Consider the following 19,020-nt stretch of genomic DNA (forward strand, 5'->3'; position numbering starts at 1 on the left):
TTTATTGAGTTACAGCTCCAGTAGACAGCATGAAGCTTTTTGCCATTTTTCTCTCTATCTGCTGTTATCTCTTAATGGAATTTTGCTTTTGGCTCAAGATGGTAAGTTATTTGACATGAATTGGGTCAGGATGTAGGCAGGACATCCAGTAATTAGGCCAAAGGATAAATATGGGCAATTCCATGTACAGAACAGCATTCCTGCTCCTTGATCTGCGAGTACAGTCACTGGAAGAAGGAAGTCCTACTGAATATATATTACAGTGCCTGACATTAATGTTCTGCTTTTCACAGTTTTTATGGGTGTGGCGTAAAATAGGCCAATATACTAGTACAGATTATAAAAAAATAATATTTATATTCTCTCGTCCACAATGACTTGTCGATGATGGCTTCTTTTGGTTCAGTCTATGATTGTGAGGTCATTGACTGACAGAAGTAACAAGCATCATAGATTATCATTTTTAATAATGTCTGATAAATTAATATTCTAGTTTTGTTTGATATAAACGTACATATCTGAAACATAAGTTCAGTACACCAGGCATAGATTAATACCAAGAACCAGAATATAAGTTGTAATGATATTCTTTGGTCTCGCGAGTCTTAGATCTGTTGCTGAAAACCAGAAATCACACGAAGTATTCTTATACTATGGCGCAACACAGTAGTTTCAATGGAAAACATTCGATCTGTTGCTTTTTGTATGTTGGTATTCTGTGCATTATATTCGCTGCAAAATGAGTTTATTATCCTGTTTAATGTGAATTTGTGAAGTCACTTCTCAAAGTAATATGGTTGTCAGTAGTGTGTTATAGTCAGATAATTGGTTTTAGCCATCTGTTTTGAAGGTAATCAGCTTTACAATATACTAATAAATTGCGTTCGGCGTTGTAGAACAGGTTTTAGCAATTAAAAAGCGAGGTATTTAACGTTCGACGTTTTCTTTTATACTAGTATTTCTTTTACCATTTTCGTCGTAACAAATGGAGTATTATTACTTTTGTAGATGTGAGTGCCTGAGCACTTATCTCACGTGCGCAGAAAACAATATCGCCTTTTCTTAGGAAATTTTAAAAAGGAGTTACGTACAGAGGACATGTTTTACTTGAAAGTTTCAGTATGGTGTCGTGAAAAAGTGCCAACTTCATGTTTTGGCCATAGCCCTCAATTTATTACCCCGTCATCAAACGTGATACAGAACCCATTGTGTGTGCTGTTGCATTAACTTGTAAAAATACTCACGTTTAGAACACGTTATTCTGAATGTAATGTTCCATTAAAATACAGACAGGATCTTCTTTTGTTATGAGGGTTCATATATGCACATTGATAAGTTATGTATTGTCTGTATGGTTGTGATGCATGCACTTTAAATTATATTGGTATTCAGGCTGAAGTTACAAGGTCATGAGTGTGTTTTGGATTTTGTCTTTGAGAAATAATACCATTGCCACACTTCACTGATTTCATTGATAAAGTTCTGTTTCCACTAACATACTACTTTTACATAAAATACCACATAGGGTGTTGTAGTTTCTGGGGTTAGTTGGAACCTTGTTAGCAAATTGTATATGTATATTTGTTCACCTGTCCCCTGATTAAACTATAGACATTACAATTGGAGGTACAAATTGACTGGCCTTTGAGAAACATCATACCATTGGAGATCTCTGATCTTGATATTTATGAATGTTCTGTTATATTTATTTTTAATTATTTTGAATATTCTTAATTTTTCAATGTGATATGATATGTATATGTGTTAACAGCTGTTGTCAGTCTACAACACTTTTGCCTGAAGACCAATAATATAATTTATATGTGGGCTTTTGTTTGTACAGTATACATCTTGCAGCATTATGCAATTTGAGGAGCTGGAAGTAGCAGTAGAAAATGAATCAACAGCTATAGAGTTTGCAGTGAAGAAAAATTTATTACCAGAAAAGAAAACACTTTGTCCAGTCTGTTTCATTGGCAATGTTGGCTGGTATAAACGCTCCAATGAAGGACTGAAAGTGCCATTTTCATTGAGGTGCTCAAGAAAAAAGTGTCGCAAAAAGTGGTCAGTCACAAAAAATACATGGTTCTTTGGGTCTCATTTAAGTGTACGCCAAAATTTTATGTTAATATATTTTTGGATTAGAGGTGATAATATTAGTGAATCTGCTGAACAACTAAAATTGAGCAAGACTACTGTTCTGGACTACTATCAGTTCTGTCGTGAGGTATGCTATGTGATTGTAAGTAACCGGACCAAACCTATTGGTGGACCTGGTCATGTGGTGGTGATAAATGAATTTCACGTTGACAGATTCATCGCTTCTCAGCGGAAACGAGTCTGTTTTCTAGAAGGAGTAGATAAGGACACAAATGATTGTTTTTTGCTTGAAATTCAAAAGAACAATGCTGGGACTCTGATTCCATTAATCAAAACTTTTGTTTTACAAGGCTCCAAAATATTGACAGATACGTGGGAATCGTATAAAAAGTTGAAGAGTGATGAGTTTCAGAAAGAGTTTGTTGACCATCATTTAGAATTTGTGGAGTCTGATAATGCAGAAGGGAAAAGTAACGAAGTAAAGTGTATGTGGCGTACTGCAAAACGTTTTGTAGATGAAGCTCAGGAGTCAAGAACTCGTGACCTGTGTTTGTTTCAATACCTGTACTTCCATCCTATGGAGTTACTGAGTACAGGAGAAAAGTTTGATAGATTTCTGGAAGATGTTGCGAAAGTATACCCAGGCCCATTCAGAGATCCATTGACGGCTGTTGTGTATTAGAGGTAAGCTGTACAGCCCATTCTGTATTTATTCTAAATTATTTAACAATGACTGACCACTGTGGCACGAATACCATGTTATTAGATTTGGAGCGTTCGTACCATAAGTGGATGGTCTGAGCTTTCTTGAGATTTTCACTTGCAGCTTTTTGTTGTGTAACATTTTGAGTGGTGCTAGCAGATTTGTATTGCTTGAATATCTACTGGATGGATCAGATTATTCAAATACTGGGCTCTCATAAAATTTGTTAACATTTACTTTGCTTCCATATGACATGTCAAGAAATGTCACTAGCACTTGAATAAATGAATGTGGATTGTGTACTATTTGGTAATTATTATTTTCACAAGTAAGTTTAGTAGGAATATAAACTCAAAAAACTGCAGTGGGGAGGTCATATTACATTTATCTGTTTGAAATGTGGCTTTTGACAAAAAGGATGTGTGTAGTAAAATATGCCACTTACTTATTTAAGTGAATGCTTGACTGAGTATGTTGAAATTGTGTTACTAAAGGAGTGTAGTGTGAACTGTAGCAGCACTATGAGATCTCAGTACTGTAAGTTTCAAGCAGTGAACTCTGGTTGTTTTCTAGAAGAAAGTAACTTTTGAAATGTTGTTGTATAACTTAATTGAAAAATTATTGTTACTAGTAAATACCCTGGTATATGGAATATTTTGAGAGCTATGGTCAATACTTATTATATTTCAATGCAATTGAAACATGATATGAGTTAAAATCACAGAAAATACATTTGTAAACATCAGGAATGTGTTTGCAGGCTTTTATGTATTAATGCAGTTTTGTTAAGAGATAAGTACATTAATTAAACTAATTAACCAAATATAACATGCCTGTTTCCAATTATTTATTAGTTATTGATATCATGTTAAAGTTGATGAAAGTATATTTTGTGTGCCTGCTGTTGTTTAACATTCTACAGAAATAAATTATCTTAACAAAATTTGTTTTTCTTCAAAAAGCTAGTAGCCCACAATATTTCAGAATTATATTTTAACCCATATGCAGCACATTATTTGTTCAGAGCTGAAGTAAACTCTTGTTTGGCTGTGAATTTTGTTTGTGAGATGCCAGTATACATAAGTGTTGATATGTGTGGTTTTTGCAAATTTATGTTTGGACAATTATTTTTGATGAATAATGTATGTTTCTGTTGCAATAATAAATCCACCACAACAATTCCACTGCTATTGTCTGTATATATAAGCACACATGTAGTATGTGTTGTGGATGTTTGTACTCACTCTTGTCAAATGGAGCAAACTTTGATTTGACATAGTTTTAAAAAAATAGATTTTAGACAGTTTTGGTATACCTATTTTCTCCAAATATGGTACACCAAATGAGCATACATTTTTTTAATGGTCTGTTTAATGAAAGCAGAAAAAGTGCTGAATGAATTTTGAATCAAAAAGAATTTGTTCTTGTTTTCAGTGTGTTTAAAATAGTATAGTGTAGTTGTCCACCATGACAACTGCAAATAATGTTCCTGTTTCTGAAGTACTCCGAAATAAAAGTCAGTTTGAAGAAGATGAACCTAAAAAGAAATCCCGAGAAGACTGGAGGAAAGCTAAGGAACTTGAAGAAGCACGGAAGGTATTATATTATAGTAAAAAGAAGTTTACTAACACTTATTCACAAACTCATTTATTATTAGATTAACCTTTTAAAGTCCAGTGGTAACTGTGTGCTCCTTACTTTAACAGTTATTAATTCTGCAGTTTACCTGTCATATGATTCTTAGAATAAACAGTGATTATTTTATTAAACATAATTAACTACTTGAGCTTTGTAAGGGAGACATCATTGTGATATGGACTGAATTTTTAAATTTAAATGTTTCAGAACAGGCCTGTCTCATCCATTTGTAACCTGACATGGTAAATTTGCTCTTGCATGAAAAAATAGAAATGCATAATTTACCCATACAATTTATTGCAGAGACATCAACCATTCTTAACAGACAAAAGCTCTTGAAATGCCTATAGCTTCAGCGGTTTACTCAGAATCCAATTTAAATATTTTCCTTAGGATTTATACTTTTGGAAAGTTAAAAAATTAGTTTTTGCTTATGAAGTCATACATGCTTTATGAAACAACCAGTAGCCATTCTGTACCAACACACTTTGTATCAACATGATAATACAGAAAACGTAAAGATGTTCATAGTATTCTGTGAAGCTAAAATATGGTCTTGTGATATGTGAAAGCAATTTATGTTTGGATTCATAAAGAGAATCATAATGAGCTTCATACTGTTTGTCTAGTATTGTCATGATGATTAAATCAAGGAGGATGGGATGGTTGGGTCATGTAGCACTAATGAAGAGAATAGAAACAACATTTTGGTCTAATGCCTTGAAACAAGAGACTCCATGGGAGACCAATGCAGAGATTGAAAGCAATTCGAAAATGGATGTGAGACAATGAAGTGGATTTTACTGGTGTGATAATGAGAGGTATCTATTAAATCAGGGAGGTTTTGACCGGCTGAGTAATTACAACTGAGTGAGCTATTTTTAGAGAGAGTTTTATTATAATTTAAATTTAAACTTCTTGTTTTCTAGGCTGGAACTGCTCCAGCTGCAGTGGATGAGGAAGGAAAAGATATCAACCCTCACATCCCACAATACATATCATCTGCCCCATGGTACTTTGGTGCAAAAGGTCCCACCCTAAAACATCAGCGACCGCAGCCAGAAAAGGAGAAGACGTTTTCAAAACTAGATGAGTGGTACAAAAGAGGAGTTGACACAGTGAGTAACTTCATTCTACTGGTAGCTATGATTTCAATTTAAGGGTGGGCTGTAGTGAACATGGAAGTTATGAACCTTCATGTTTTGTAAAATGTGGGATTTTTTTTTTTACTTATCAACAAAAAATTCTGCTGTGCAGAGTTAGTTAATTAGTAAGGTAAAAATACACTCACTAAATTCCAATGTTTATCAGAGGCCCAAAATTTGGCAGTAGATTCTTTCCACTCACAAATTGGAAGTTTGTAGTTTGGATCCAAGGAAGAGGAGAATAGAAAAAGGGAAAAAATGTATTTTGAGGAGCTTACGATTTTTAATTTTTATCTAGCATTAGAGTGAGAAATTGAATAAAGATGTGCTGGGTGAAACACACAACATGCATGGGGGATATGAGAAATATGTATAAAATCTTGATTGGAAATTTTATGAAAGTGATTTCATGGGAGACCTTGGCTTAGATGGAAGAATTATGTTAAAATGTGTTCTGTGGAGAAATGGTCTGAACTGTCACATTGCATTGCATTTTTTTTTTCTGTAGACCTCTGTTGCAGTGAAATACAGGAAAGGGTCTTGTGAAAACTGTGGGGCAATGACACATAAGAAGAAAGACTGCATGGAACGACCACGGAAAGTGGGTGCTAAATATACAGGTGAGTGTTTTGCAGACGCAAGAAACCATGTTTATAGTAGTGTACAGCAATAACTAGTTTTGATTCTGAAGAGAAACTTTTTTTATCACAGAATTCTTGAGTGATTTGCCTGTACTGTATGCTGTGCCATTAACCTGTCGATGCCAAAGGATTTAAATAAACTGAGGATGAAGAATGAAATAAATACTTTGATGAAGTGACTGTAAATTATAACATTTTGACAAAAGTCACACCTCCAGAAGACCAGCATTGACATCTGCATTACCATGAATATCTCAGATCCCTCAAGTCCTGTAATATTTGCAGAATATGAGGACATGATTTACACTACCTTAGTAGTTTGTGATGTAGGAGCTGTAAATTATGGAATCAAATGGTAGTTTTTAGCTACATCAACATTTTTTAGTATAAGTTTTTAAAATATTATTGTGCCCTTGTGTACATGACTGAAACAGTTCCAGCACTTGTGAGACCACAGTAGTTGGCTGCTGTTACATTTTCATCAGAATATATATTTCATAACTTTTAATATTAAACTATGCTTGTGTATTTATTTGCAGGAGCTAAAATTGCTGCAGATGAGTTTATTCAGCCAGAGTTGGCAATGGATTATGATGGGAAGCGTGACAGGTGGAGTGGTTATGACCCATCACAACATAAAGCGATTATTGAAGAATATCAGAAGATTGAGGAGGCAAAGAGACAACTGAGAGCAGATAAGTTGAACTCGACTGTGGATGGGGATGTTGAGGTACAAGAAACTTTTTCCTAGTCTTTAGATTATGGTTTTCTGGGATTCTGCATCATTGGTGTTTGCCTTGTTAAGTGTATGTTAGTTTTGCAGCATTTTGCTATCAGATTTGATGTTATGTTTAATTATTAAAATATCTTTTTACCTTTAATTGAGCTATTGTCTACACTTAGAGCTTTTTTTAAGATCACATTAATTATATCTTCTGCCCTGACACTGCCACAGACAGTGCAAGGCACTAAACTTTTGTATTTATTACAGTCAGAGGATGTAGACAAAGAGGATGAAGACAAATATGTAGATGAGGTGGACATGCCTGGTACCAAGGTAGACAGTAAGCAGCGGATCACAGTGCGTAACTTGAGGATACGTGAAGATACAGCCAAGTATCTGCGTAATTTGGATCCAAACTCAGCTTACTATGATCCTAAGACACGTTCTATGAGGGATGATCCACATGCTAGTGCTTCGCTTGTTGAGCAAGAGTAAATATTCATATTTTTTATAATGCATGCTTTTCATGTTTTGTCAGCTGAATTAGTGTTGAGGTACAAATCTTGTAACATAACCACTGAATTAACTGCAGGAATTACAATTAGTAAAATTTATTCATCCTCTAACAGTTAACTTCAAAGCTTCGTGCTAGCTATAAGTACCACTTGCTTTAACAATCAGTAACTCTGCATTTTGCCAACAGAGTGTATTTATGTGGATTTTATATGGTTCTTAGAATAATCAGTGATTATGCCTCCAAATAGTATCAATCAGTTGATCTTGGTAATGGCAGTGTTGTGTTTCCTTTGAGGTAAGAATTGAATTTTTTAAAATGCTATTTACTTTATTCTTGACTTCAAGGAGTTAATAAAGGCAATGAAATGTATTGTAACTGAAGCCTACATAAAAATTAGGGTAAGAACAGTTACTCAAGTTGTATTAGAACAAACAAGATACTTATACAAGGAAGCAGTATATTAATTTTGTTTGTGTGCGTATGTAATAGATAAATGAAAATGGATGTCACTTAAGAATCACTGTGAATAAGAAAAGAATTACACATTAATGTACGTTGATGACCAGATTATTTGCAGAAACAAGTGATTATCACAGAAGTCTTTATTTGCTTAAATTAAAGACCGAACAGTTTATATGAAAACAGTGGTGTTTATAGGGAAAAATTAACATTTAACACTGTAATGCATACCAAACCAATATATAAATATGTGCATGGAATATTTAGGAAATGTAAAAGGTAATAACAGAGCAAATGTGTTAGAACTGTTATGCTCTGCATAATTTTTCTAACTTGTTAAATATATGTTAATGCTTGTCAGTAAAAACGAGTGTCATATTCATTTCAGTGTTGATTATGCTGGTGAGAATTTTGTGCGATTCTCTGGAGATACCCAGAAGCACTCTGTGGCACAGGTGTTTGCTTGGGAGGCATATGAGAAAGGTGTTGATGTGCATTTGCTGGCGGAGCCCACTAAACTTGAGATGCTTCAGAAGGAGTATGACAAAAAGAAGGACCAGTTCAAGAGTCAGGTGCAGGAGAGCATCCTTCAGCGCTACGGAGGTGAAGAACATCTCCAGGCACCTCCCAAACCTCTGTTGCTTGCACAGACTGAGGAGTACGTGGAGTACTCTCGTTATGGCAAGGTTATCAAGGTAAGAACAGAACCCTTGGCCACAGTGTGTAACTGACTGTTCCATATGAAATCAAAGTTTCCATTTCTGTTTTCTTTTAATAACATTTAATGCAGTTACATTTCATTTGTAAGTTGGTAATGAGCCATCAGGCTCCATAAAAAATGGAAATATATTGAGTAGCTAAGTGACTATTAGCTTTTGAAGAATCAGTTACAAACAAATCTACTTTGTGTGATTCAAAATTTCTTGAGTGTGCAACAGTTGTGTTTACTAGTAATGGATTAAATGGGTAATTGTTAATCATTAATTATAAAATATAATCATTCATATTTAATTGTAATATGATTAATGCACAGGGCCAAGAGAAACAAATAATCCGTTCCAAATATGAAGAGGACGTGTTCCCTAATAACCACGCTTCTGTGTGGGGGTCCTACTGGCACAATGGACGTTGGGGATTCAAGTGTTGTCACTCATTTGTGAAGGTGAGTGTCCATGTTGTTGTGTATTTTGTACTTGTAATTAATTACCTCTCTCAGTGTTGTGGGTGATAAAATACTTTGTTTTGTATACAGAACTCCTACTGCGTTGGTGAAGCGGGGAAAGCCGCATCATCAAATACGTCTGGACCACTTGCTGGGACATCTAGTGAATCTTCTCATAACCATGAGAAGGAAGAATCCAGTAGTTCTGTTGAGAGTTCAGATTCTTCATCAGATGTAAGTGTTCATGACACATTGACAATACTGAACAGTACTTGACAGATTATAATTCGTAAATCATTTGTGAACGTGTAACATGTTTGTTACTTAGTCGGTCCCATCCCACAATTAGAGGAGGCCCATGGATCTTAACTGGCTGCACCCTCACAAGTGCGGGGAATTTGCTCATAGGATAACATTTCTAGTGTGTTTGCCAGAATTTGATTTTTGTTTGTTGCAAATGGTGTCGGTGACATTTGCTTCGGTGGATTGTCTGACTGTAATATCATTTTTGGGGTTTCTTGCACATAGTTATGCAGCTGACTGGGGTACAGTGACTTCTTTACCTGGGATGACTGACCGAGGCCTTAGGTCCAGAGAGCTTGGAGCTTTGGTCAGCAACTTCACTGAAATTAGATTGTGTCAACAAATTTTTGTATAACTCCCCAATATAAAATTTAATGCAAATCAATTCTGTGGTGCTTGTGTTGTGTACAGACAGGTAGGCAGGTAGACATGGCATTTTTGCAACTTTTATTTTCAGATGCTTCTATTATTATTGCATCTTAAAATGAATTAATGTCCTTAGGGTTGAAAGGATGGGAATTTTCATCTTACTGATTCTGTTGTGGATTAGCATAAGCACTTTGCCATTTATTTGCAGAGTGATTCAGAATGTGAGAAACGAAAAGCATTTGCTGCTGAGAATAGCAAGAAAGAGAAGAGAAAGAGGAGAAAAGAGAAGAAAAGGAAACAGAAAGAAAGGAAAAAAATTAAAGCTAAGGAGGAAAGTGAAGAGGATAAATTGAAGGCTGTAAGTATGGTTATTACAGAGCTGTGTGTAAATCTGTGATGCAAATAAAAGTTCTCTGTATATGTTGAGACCTCTGAACTTACATGGAACTTCATTCATACATATTTACAGTTTCCACTCTTAAACAAATATTCATTCCAAGCACTTGAGTTTTATGTTTTTGCGTGTTATACATGTTGACGCATACCGAATCAGTTTGAATATTAATCATCAAATTCAAATACAGAAGGGATGTTTACTTTTTATTGGTAGGTGAGTATTACCACTGTGTATGTAATGATCCTAAGACGTATTTATGCAAGAAGAATAGAGCTAGTGAGATCAGTTGTGCTTGTTGCTGTATTTTACATGGATTTGAAGCATCATTTTTAGCAGAGGTTGCATTTTCATTTGATAATGTGTGCACAAATCTTTGCAGGCGTTGGCACAAGAGGAACTTAATCATAAAGAGGCTGTACGTATTCTTGCTATGGATGAGCGTAAACGACCTTATAACAGCATGACTGAAATAAAGAAACCGACGGATGAAGAGATGGAAGCATATTATATGAAGAAGAGGCGAGATGAAGATCCCATGGCTCAGTTCATTGGTTGAGTGAGCTGTCTCAAATGTTGATCCATCACAGATATACCTTTTTATGTCATCTCTTGATTTTGTATAAGAAAAATTAAATTAAAGGTGTAATATCAGAACCCATTTATGTACATAGTTTAAGCAGTTAAGTATATATTTACCTAACATGGGCTACTTTCTGTATTTAGAGTATAAGACTTCTTATTTTATTATTGTGAATTAGTTACTTTAGATTTTTAGTGTAGTAGGTATTAGTGTATGGCTAAAATACAAACATGTGCTTACTGCTTATAGTATAACATGTACAATAACAATTAAATGTAGCACTTAAGTTTATCATACATTAGTTTCTGAATTGTGAAATTAATTAAGATCTACATAATATTTTTAATTTGTAGACTGAGTTCTTGTAAATTGTCAGACAATAAGTAGAAAAACGAATTTTCGAAATAATTTGGTCTCAGATTTTTGAACTTGGTTTGTCCTTCAAATATTTTTCTCAATGACAGCATTCCAGAACGAAAGTTGTCGTTTGTTCAAACGTAAGGGCAGCAGATACTTTCAAAAACTGCGAACAGGTGGGTGTATGCGGGCTATCGTGCACATGCTCGAGTGCGACCGTGAAAGAGCGAGACACCTATGCCACGATGCTTAAATATTAAGCAAAACCTTGATCCAGGAACCTACAAATGAGCAAGATCTACTGCATTATGAGTGATTGTTGATGTTTGTTGTAGGAAATTTTTGCTAGTGTGATATGAAAGAAATTGTTTGAACAATCTTGTTAGAGTCTTAGAATTCTGATGACCTCTATTTATATTGGTTTTATAAGTTGTGTTTTTGGTTTGAATTTGATTTGTGATAGGAATACAGTGATGTTGACTGTGGGTTATGGTCTAGGTCATGTCACCTGTGGCTTTGAATCCCACTCAAGGCATGGATGTTTGTCTGTTTTTCTGTATACAGGTAGAGAGAGGCCTTGCGATGGTATGATCACTTGTCCAAGGAGTCCTACTAAAATTCAAATAGATTAAATAACCTCCAAAAGAGGTAGCCAGGACCCACACTGAGTTGTAGAACCTGAGATGAGACGAGGTTATGTTACCATTTTATGAAGAAATCTGTCTTCTGGGTTGTTGCCCTGTGTAGTCTGATCGATGTTTACCAACGTTTCAGAGGTCATATTGCCTCTGTCATCAGGGCGCAACAACCCAGAAGACAGAAATCTTCATACTCACTGCTGTGAAAACCTCAAATCTTACCATTTTATCTTGTGGGTGGTTAGAAACATTTTGGTAAAACTCATCTTGTCAAATTGCTGGCACATTCTACATTATCTCTTACCTGCTGTTTTCAGTATTGAATGTTTTGTGCTTGAGGTTGTGTGGGACTTACTGTAACTCACTTTAAGTTTTGCTTTTAAGTTCTGAAATGAAAGAATGTGCCCTTTTGAGCAGGGTATCACGGATTTCAGTTTTTTATTACTATTTGATTAAACTAAAGTTTTGCCGTTTTTAAGAATAAATGTAACATAGACCTCATGTGAAGTAAAAACGAGTAAGACGGCAAACCCAAACCTGAATGGTGGCTGTGTTATAATTCATTTATTGACAAATTCTTGATTTCTGCAATGAAATAAACCATGAACAAATGACTAAGAGTAATTATTTTCTAAAGATTGTTATGAGCGAATTGAGAACAGCATACACATGTTTAGTTTGTACAAAAAGTATAATGCTTCTGGGATAAACTGCTTGGGTAGGTAATCACATTATTTTAACAAAGTAATGAACTGGTATTTAAGTAAAGTAAAGTTTGTCCCACTACGTGCCATACAGGCGCTTGGGTTGAGTGGAGGTATAGCTCCTCTCTTGACCTCAGCACTAGATGGGGCTGAGTGGTCGGCATCACCCCAGCCGACTTTACCCCCGGGAAAGGACCCGGTTCCTATTGTAGAGGAGGCTGGGTGGGCCCCAGAGCCGGTCTGGACGCAGAGGCTAAAGGAAAAATCCTATGCCCCCCGTCAGGGATTGATCCCTGGCCATGCAGCCTGTAGCTAGTCAATATACTGACTGAGCTATCCCGGCTCATAATGAACTGGCATTGGTAATGTGAAATAATTGAAGCTCTTACAGTAGAGATAAACCATATGTCACAATTATTAGAAGGTATGACTATAAGCCAGCGACCTCAGCTTACCATTCATCATGGTACTTATAGCTTGAGAAGATCATCTTGGAGAATGGTGAATCTTTATTGGGGTATTAGGATATCCAAGGAGTATTATCAAGCAGGAGGCTGCTGTAGGTGGTCAGTAACATATATTATGAATGGTAAAGTGTTCTTTTGGCAGGTTTGGACTACTAAATGCATTTCAGTTGTTAATGACAAATTGCCTCGGTTTTACTGACTAGAATTTACCTTCCCATTTCTTATTTCCCCCCTGTTCATTTTGTCTACGAGCTAGTAGACCCAACACGTTAAAGGTTTAGCAGTGCCTAGAAAACGCCCACACAAATCTGCCAGAGAGAAATCGTGCACAAATAAGGTAGGCATAACATGAATAGTAGATAAACATTTATAGACCTGAGTTGCTGCAGACAATAGATTCTATTAAAGTCTTCACTAAATTAGCAAAGAATGTGAAAAGCCCAAAATATCAATTGCCTCTATTTAAAAGCTGATTTATTCAAAATATTTCTATTTGGCATTTTTCAGTTTGGTTTCATGTTGCTCCATGTAGCTCCATCGAAATTATGTAAAAATAATTGTCTGCACAAAACGTAATTCCGAACTTACGCAACATCATCTTCCTTTTGCATAATGGCCATGCCCTCAGCACATGGGATTTCTGAAGCCGTGTCGTAATAATCCGCGGAACCGTCTGGCTTAATGACCGCTAGATAGATCACTGAAGGGCATTCGTTGACTGCTGGATGCAAATGGCGATTGCAAACAGGAAAAGTAATCATGTAAAGGACAGAATACTGTAGAAATGAAAGCTCTGTAACATAATTACTTGCAGAAGTATCTGCATGAAAATATAAGTGGGTAACTTAGGATTTCAATAGAGGATTTACTGTTATTTGGCACATTAAAGATAGAGTAAGTAAAGTCGTTTTCAGTGTGATGTATCTCGTTCATAGTAGACTTAGCATTAAGCATGTCCAAATTGTGGTTAAAATGAGCATTCGGTCACTGCTCTGAATATTTAGAAGGAATTGTACATATCGAAATCGCACTGAATTTTAATGTGACATCCAAGAAGGATAAATCAAGTCATACATTACGACCCTTAGTTCACCGTAAATCAAGTTGGCGAAAAAACGTACGAAATTCAAGGTCAATTAGAACTTGGCTGATGCAATCCGACTTGTTAGTTGAGTCAGAACCCGTTTTCCTTTGATCAAAACACGCAGACAAGAAACGATTACTGAGACGGCCTCAAATTCTTATTTTTAGAAGTACTCCTTAATTTAACCTGTTGTTTATGAGTGTGAATATTGGTCTGTCGACCCAAGAGCAGAAGACAAATGCAAAGTGATTAGGGGAATATATCACTTTCAGAAAGCGGTGTGTGAAAAGGATGGATATAATTATGAAATAAAGAGTTTTATAATTATTACTGTTCATCAGATATTAGGGTGAATAAATTAAGGATGCTGAGATTGGTGGGACACGTAGAACACGGTCCAGATAAGACAGTATACAAATTTTTAGTCAGAAAACCTGAAGTTGAAATGGTTCGACAGTTTTTCGTAAAATTTTCCAATATTAAATTTAATTAAAATTGGGTTATCCCTTCTCGAGTTTATTTACACTTATGGTGAATATGGTAACCCTGACATCACATCAGTAGCTCATGAACTCGGCTCTCTCTTCCTATCACGTTATTCGTCTTTGCTAAGACTGCGTTAAATGCAGAAGGACGTGCTAAATATGGAATAGAATGATGTTCATCGTGTCCTTGAAGGAATGAGACATAACGTTATAAAATGTGTTGTGCTATGACATGAAATTATATGATAGTTGAGATTACCAACTACGCTCACTCACTTGATCGTTGAAGCAAAGAAGAAAGACATATTCATACATTCCACGAAGTTCTCAGCAGAGATCATCTGTGGCAGAAAATTTCTAATTGGCTTATCATTGAAAAGTATGGAATTTTCTATTGAAATCAAGCTCTGACCATACCAACCTGAGAAAACATAGTTGTCGAGTGCTTTAGCACTCCTGCTTAGTATTTCCCAGATCCTGGGTTTAGATCTTGAACTGAAACTCATTCAGTTAGACGTGGCAAATACCAAGGCAGTTTTTAAATAGGCGACTGTAGATTTATTCCATATTTTTCCAAATTCTCCCAATTAAACATTATGCCATCCGATGCTACATAACCTAAGCAGTTTAAAAGCTTCGTTAAATATCCCAAAATCGACCGAATAAATAAGGACGTGAACATTCTGGTATTTATTTCCTGCTGATTGAATGGTGTTAACGTTCTTTGTACTTCGTGCTGTTTTCCTTGCAGAATTGCCTACAAATTCTATACGATGCTACAAACAGCATTGGTAAGGGTAATCAAGTTTCATGATATGCGGTTTAAGTGGAAAGTGACGGGAGTGGGGGGGCTTGGGGGGGTGGAAGGGGAAACCTGCAAGACGACTGAAAACCTGCCGAACTTGAATGTTAAATACCGGAGATCAGAGTTCTTGGGAGCAGTTGAATGTGGAACGTGGGCCGATCTCTGAGCTTTTTCTAAACAATAGCAGAGCTTTTATAGTATTCCTATGTGTCGATGAAGTGCAAAGTTTCAGGCTTTCAAGCAACTTCCAAATTTCTTCCAACCGTAAGGTAAGAATTAGTTTTATGTTATGGAGTCTGAAAACTTCTAATTTTCAAGACGCCTAATAGAAAGAGTAACCCATTCGGAATGAATTGAAACTTGTAAAACACGATTATGTCTTTACCTAAACCAACTCAGCTCTGAAAGTTCTTATATGTCGTAAAATATACACCTCATTAATATCTAGGCTACAATAATCATTTGAAACAATTTAAGATGTGGTGTAAACTTAACAGGACACAAATTAAATAGTTTTTGACAAAAGCTGTGAATTGTATGTAGTGTAATAGTTGCATTAGTAGTAAATGAACATGAAGTCCAGCTAAGGAGAAGTTTTCCAAATCGATGATTACCCAGTGTTACCGATGTTCAGTGCTCAGGTTACGTAAAAATTATATTTTAGGTACTCGAATGTTAATGCGTAATTATACGGTACATTGTATAACTTGAAGATTACTGTTTACTGGGATATTACACTGTAAAATTTATTTGAAATAACTCAGTGCAGATATTTAGTTTCATAGGGTATCGAAATGATGTTCTAAAAATATTCGGGACTTTTCACAGAAATCATTGCTCATAGTCTGTGAATATGATGATGTTACATTATACATTTTAAGTCAAGAACATATAAATGTATGCACTATAATGGAGCAGTAATATTTGTAAAATCCTCAGATGGAGATATCTTGGGTACGACAGATAACATTGACATTACAGCATTATACATATTTACGAGAGCAATTTTAAACTCATGTCTACAGAATGTAAATCTAAACAAGTTAACTACATAATTCTGAAAATAATCCTTTGATACGATTATTACAGTTTATGCATGTATGTAATGCCATTTCAATTGCCAAAGGCTATTATAAATCTCTTTCCAAGATTTTACTTCTACTTGTGATTTTTTTTTAAAAATCGCAGATTAAATAATTAACTGTAGAATACAGTATAAATTTATTAGGTTAAATTTAAGTGAGCTTCAAAAAAAATTCTTTTGAATTTGTTGGTGTATTAATTTTCAGTGCCAAAATGAAATACGTCATTTCATATACCATTTTTTCCCTTCCTGAATCTGTGTTACTGAAAGAGACATGATACTTAAAAATACAACATCGTAGTAAGTCATAATTTTAAAACTAAACTGAAATTGACGTGTAATATGACCTGAACCGAGACTTGGGTTCCTTAATTTATTTAGTGTTTATTTAATAATGCTGTTCGATCTTAGACTATACATATAGATTCGAAGGATAGGATGATTAAAACATGCGAAAGATTATGTAAATAATCAACTTTGCCCCCTATTTAAGTTTCTATCCTGGTATTTGCCTGGAGGGACTGAGGAAAGCTACGAGAAACCTGTCAGGAAACCCGGCCTCTGGTCTGAGATTTTAACTTGGGACTCCTGAACACGAAGCAGGAGTGCTAACCACTCAGTCGTCTTCCTGTAATTTTAATAAATTTTATAAATAGCATTCTAACAGGCGGAAGAATTATAGGACCGAAAATAGCGCTGGCCCATTTTCATAAATTAGCATAGCAAGATTTCAGGTTTTCACGGCTGTGAGTATGAAGATGGCTGTCTTCTGAGTTGTAGCGATGGCTCATCGCCTTGATAATGGAGGCAGCAAGGACCTTTGAAACGTTGGCAAACTTCTACAGGCTACACGGCGCTACAACTCAGAAGATGGACATCCTCATTGTCATAGCATTTATATTGACGTGACAGTGGTTGTGTACAAAACAGATGTTACATTTTGTACTGAACGAAATTTAACCACGTGTCTGCAGGCTTGCGAAGAATCTGTACACCAGCAAAGGCAGTCGAAGGGGCAACGCTGGCAACCGCCTAGAGCTTCAGGTTCTCACTCAACTACACCACGTCCCATAGTGTAAGTATTCTCAATCAGACATCATCTTATGCCACTCCTCAAATGTTACATTAATCTCCAGACATCTTAAAAAAATGTTAGATATTGGGATGTGTCGAAAGATTTGGCATTTAAAAACGAGACAAAAGTTTTGATGTTTTCAACATTTAACTTTAAACGTACGAATCTTACTGAAATATAACCCAGATCACTTGTAATGCGAACATATTCTTCTAGTACGCTGATACTTTTACTCTAAAGACGTTTTTGTTTTCAGTCTGTACACGGCAACTTTCCTCGTCTCTTAGCAAACACGCTGGTTCACGTTTGTGCCTGTGAACGAATAGGAACTGTAGCAGAATGGTTCAAGGCGGTGAGCGTAGCGCGTCCACATCTGTTTTGGAGCAAGGCTCCAGGGATTCAAGCTCCAGAGATTCCAGCTCCAGGTGGGTTCCTATGAGACAGCAGGCAGACGCCAACGAAACATCCTGTATAATTTAATCTATTTCTTATCCGTCCCATGCATGTAACATGTCCCGTCCATCTTATCACTGAATTCATCATACTAACAATATTTTGAAGCTTATATATGTCAGTGTAGCTCTTTGTATTTTATGGTAGTTTTTGCAGAATGGCGTGACAGCACGCTGTATAAGGAAAATAAAGCTAATTGTATCTAAAATAAGAGCAGAGGGAAACTGTTGAACAGTTACAGTTACATTTGTAACAGAACACTGAAGACATAGGCGTGCGCATGCGCCGAAATTTGTGTCTTACCCACTGGCGCGACTAGCCGCACGCGACTAGTCGCGCCAGTGGGTCCCTAAAGCACTCGGGTTTTGTAGCTGACACAGAAATTTTTATTGTAATGGAATTTACAACACTAGGGATAATGCGTCAGTAACGACCCCAAACTATCCAGAACGTGTTGGAATAGTTTTGATCTCTAGAATCCTTTAAAGAGCATATTGTTTTAAGGTAAATATGCGTACAGGCGTTGTAAGACATAAATTTTCTTTAAAGCAGTAAACATTACAAGTCGGAACATGCGAACACTGCTAAGAATTCAGTGACTAGCATTATTTTATTTTTCAGAAAAGCTGGATTCGATGCCATTCGGAAGAAAGCACAAGATGAACAAAAAACACATGATCGTAAGAGTACCCAACATGGTGCTTGGGGGCCAGTGTTTAAGAATAAGCAACATTTTGTGAATATGCATAACTGTTAGCTTTGTTGTTGAAACTGTGTAGTAAGATAGTTTTGTAGTTTACAATGGTCACTGGTTAGACACTACTGTTTGTTCTGATTCATAACCAAGTAGTGTTGTCATTCACAATTCAGTATGTAAATATATTAATTAATGTGTGGTGGAATTTTAACAAATGTATGCAAATGTATGTGTACCTTGTAAAATTGGCTGTAGTGATTTTTAAATACTACGTTTGATAGGATTATATTCCTGTGTTATATTTTCCAGTACGAGAAAAAATTTTATTTTGATACTGGATTTGGAGGAAACGTGAGAGAAATTAAAATTACTGAAAATACTACATCATTTTTTGTCTTAAGTGTGGATACTCGCATAAAATCGTTTAGTGATG

The 19,020-nt window shown here is 35.8% G+C and overlaps 3 protein-coding genes across 5 annotated transcripts; all 3 read left to right on the forward strand.

Moving 5' to 3' along the window:
- The first annotated feature begins 753 nt into the window (after window positions 1-753).
- Slu7 (Pre-mRNA-splicing factor Slu7) lies at window positions 754-12,347 on the forward strand. 2 transcript variants are annotated; one of them, XM_022070853.2, is made up of 11 exons: window positions 754-850; window positions 4,238-4,399; window positions 5,371-5,559; window positions 6,095-6,206; window positions 6,767-6,957; window positions 7,219-7,442; window positions 8,316-8,622; window positions 8,961-9,089; window positions 9,180-9,323; window positions 9,970-10,119; window positions 10,538-12,347. In XM_022070853.2, exons 2-11 carry the CDS (start codon window positions 4,271-4,273, stop codon window positions 10,712-10,714), a joined length of 1,752 nt encoding a protein of 583 aa, XP_021926545.1. In that variant the 5' UTR covers window positions 754-850; window positions 4,238-4,270; the 3' UTR covers window positions 10,715-12,347. The 2 variants fall into 2 exon arrangements, with proteins under 2 accessions (XP_021926545.1, XP_087200919.1); XM_087344793.1 differs by lacking the exon at window positions 754-850 and adding an exon at window positions 2,647-2,784.
- LOC147875220 (uncharacterized) lies at window positions 1,862-2,782 on the forward strand. The gene has a single exon (XM_087348066.1). The coding sequence runs from the start codon at window positions 1,862-1,864 to the stop codon at window positions 2,780-2,782; it is 921 nt and encodes a 306-aa protein (XP_087204192.1).
- Window positions 12,348-15,379: 3,032 nt separating the features above from the next.
- On the forward strand, window positions 15,380-18,969 carry LOC110833156 (uncharacterized). Of its 2 annotated transcripts, XM_087344843.1 has the most exons (4): window positions 15,380-15,547; window positions 17,337-17,437; window positions 17,694-17,862; window positions 18,512-18,969. In XM_087344843.1, the coding sequence occupies exons 1-2, from the start codon at window positions 15,492-15,494 to the stop codon at window positions 17,434-17,436; spliced, it is 156 nt and encodes a 51-aa protein (XP_087200969.1). In that variant the 5' UTR covers window positions 15,380-15,491; the 3' UTR covers window position 17,437; window positions 17,694-17,862; window positions 18,512-18,969. The 2 variants fall into 2 exon arrangements, with proteins under 2 accessions (XP_087200969.1, XP_087200964.1); XM_087344838.1 differs by lacking the exons at window positions 15,380-15,547; window positions 17,337-17,437 and having other exon boundaries at window positions 17,697-17,862.
- The last annotated feature ends 51 nt before the right edge of the window (window positions 18,970-19,020 follow it).

The sequence above is a fragment of the Zootermopsis nevadensis genome, unplaced genomic scaffold (genome assembly GCF_977971745.1).
Source record: "Zootermopsis nevadensis isolate Lab colony 2312 unplaced genomic scaffold, Znev_1.0 Znev_ptg000001l, whole genome shotgun sequence".
NCBI lineage: Eukaryota > Metazoa > Arthropoda > Insecta > Blattodea > Termopsidae > Zootermopsis > Zootermopsis nevadensis.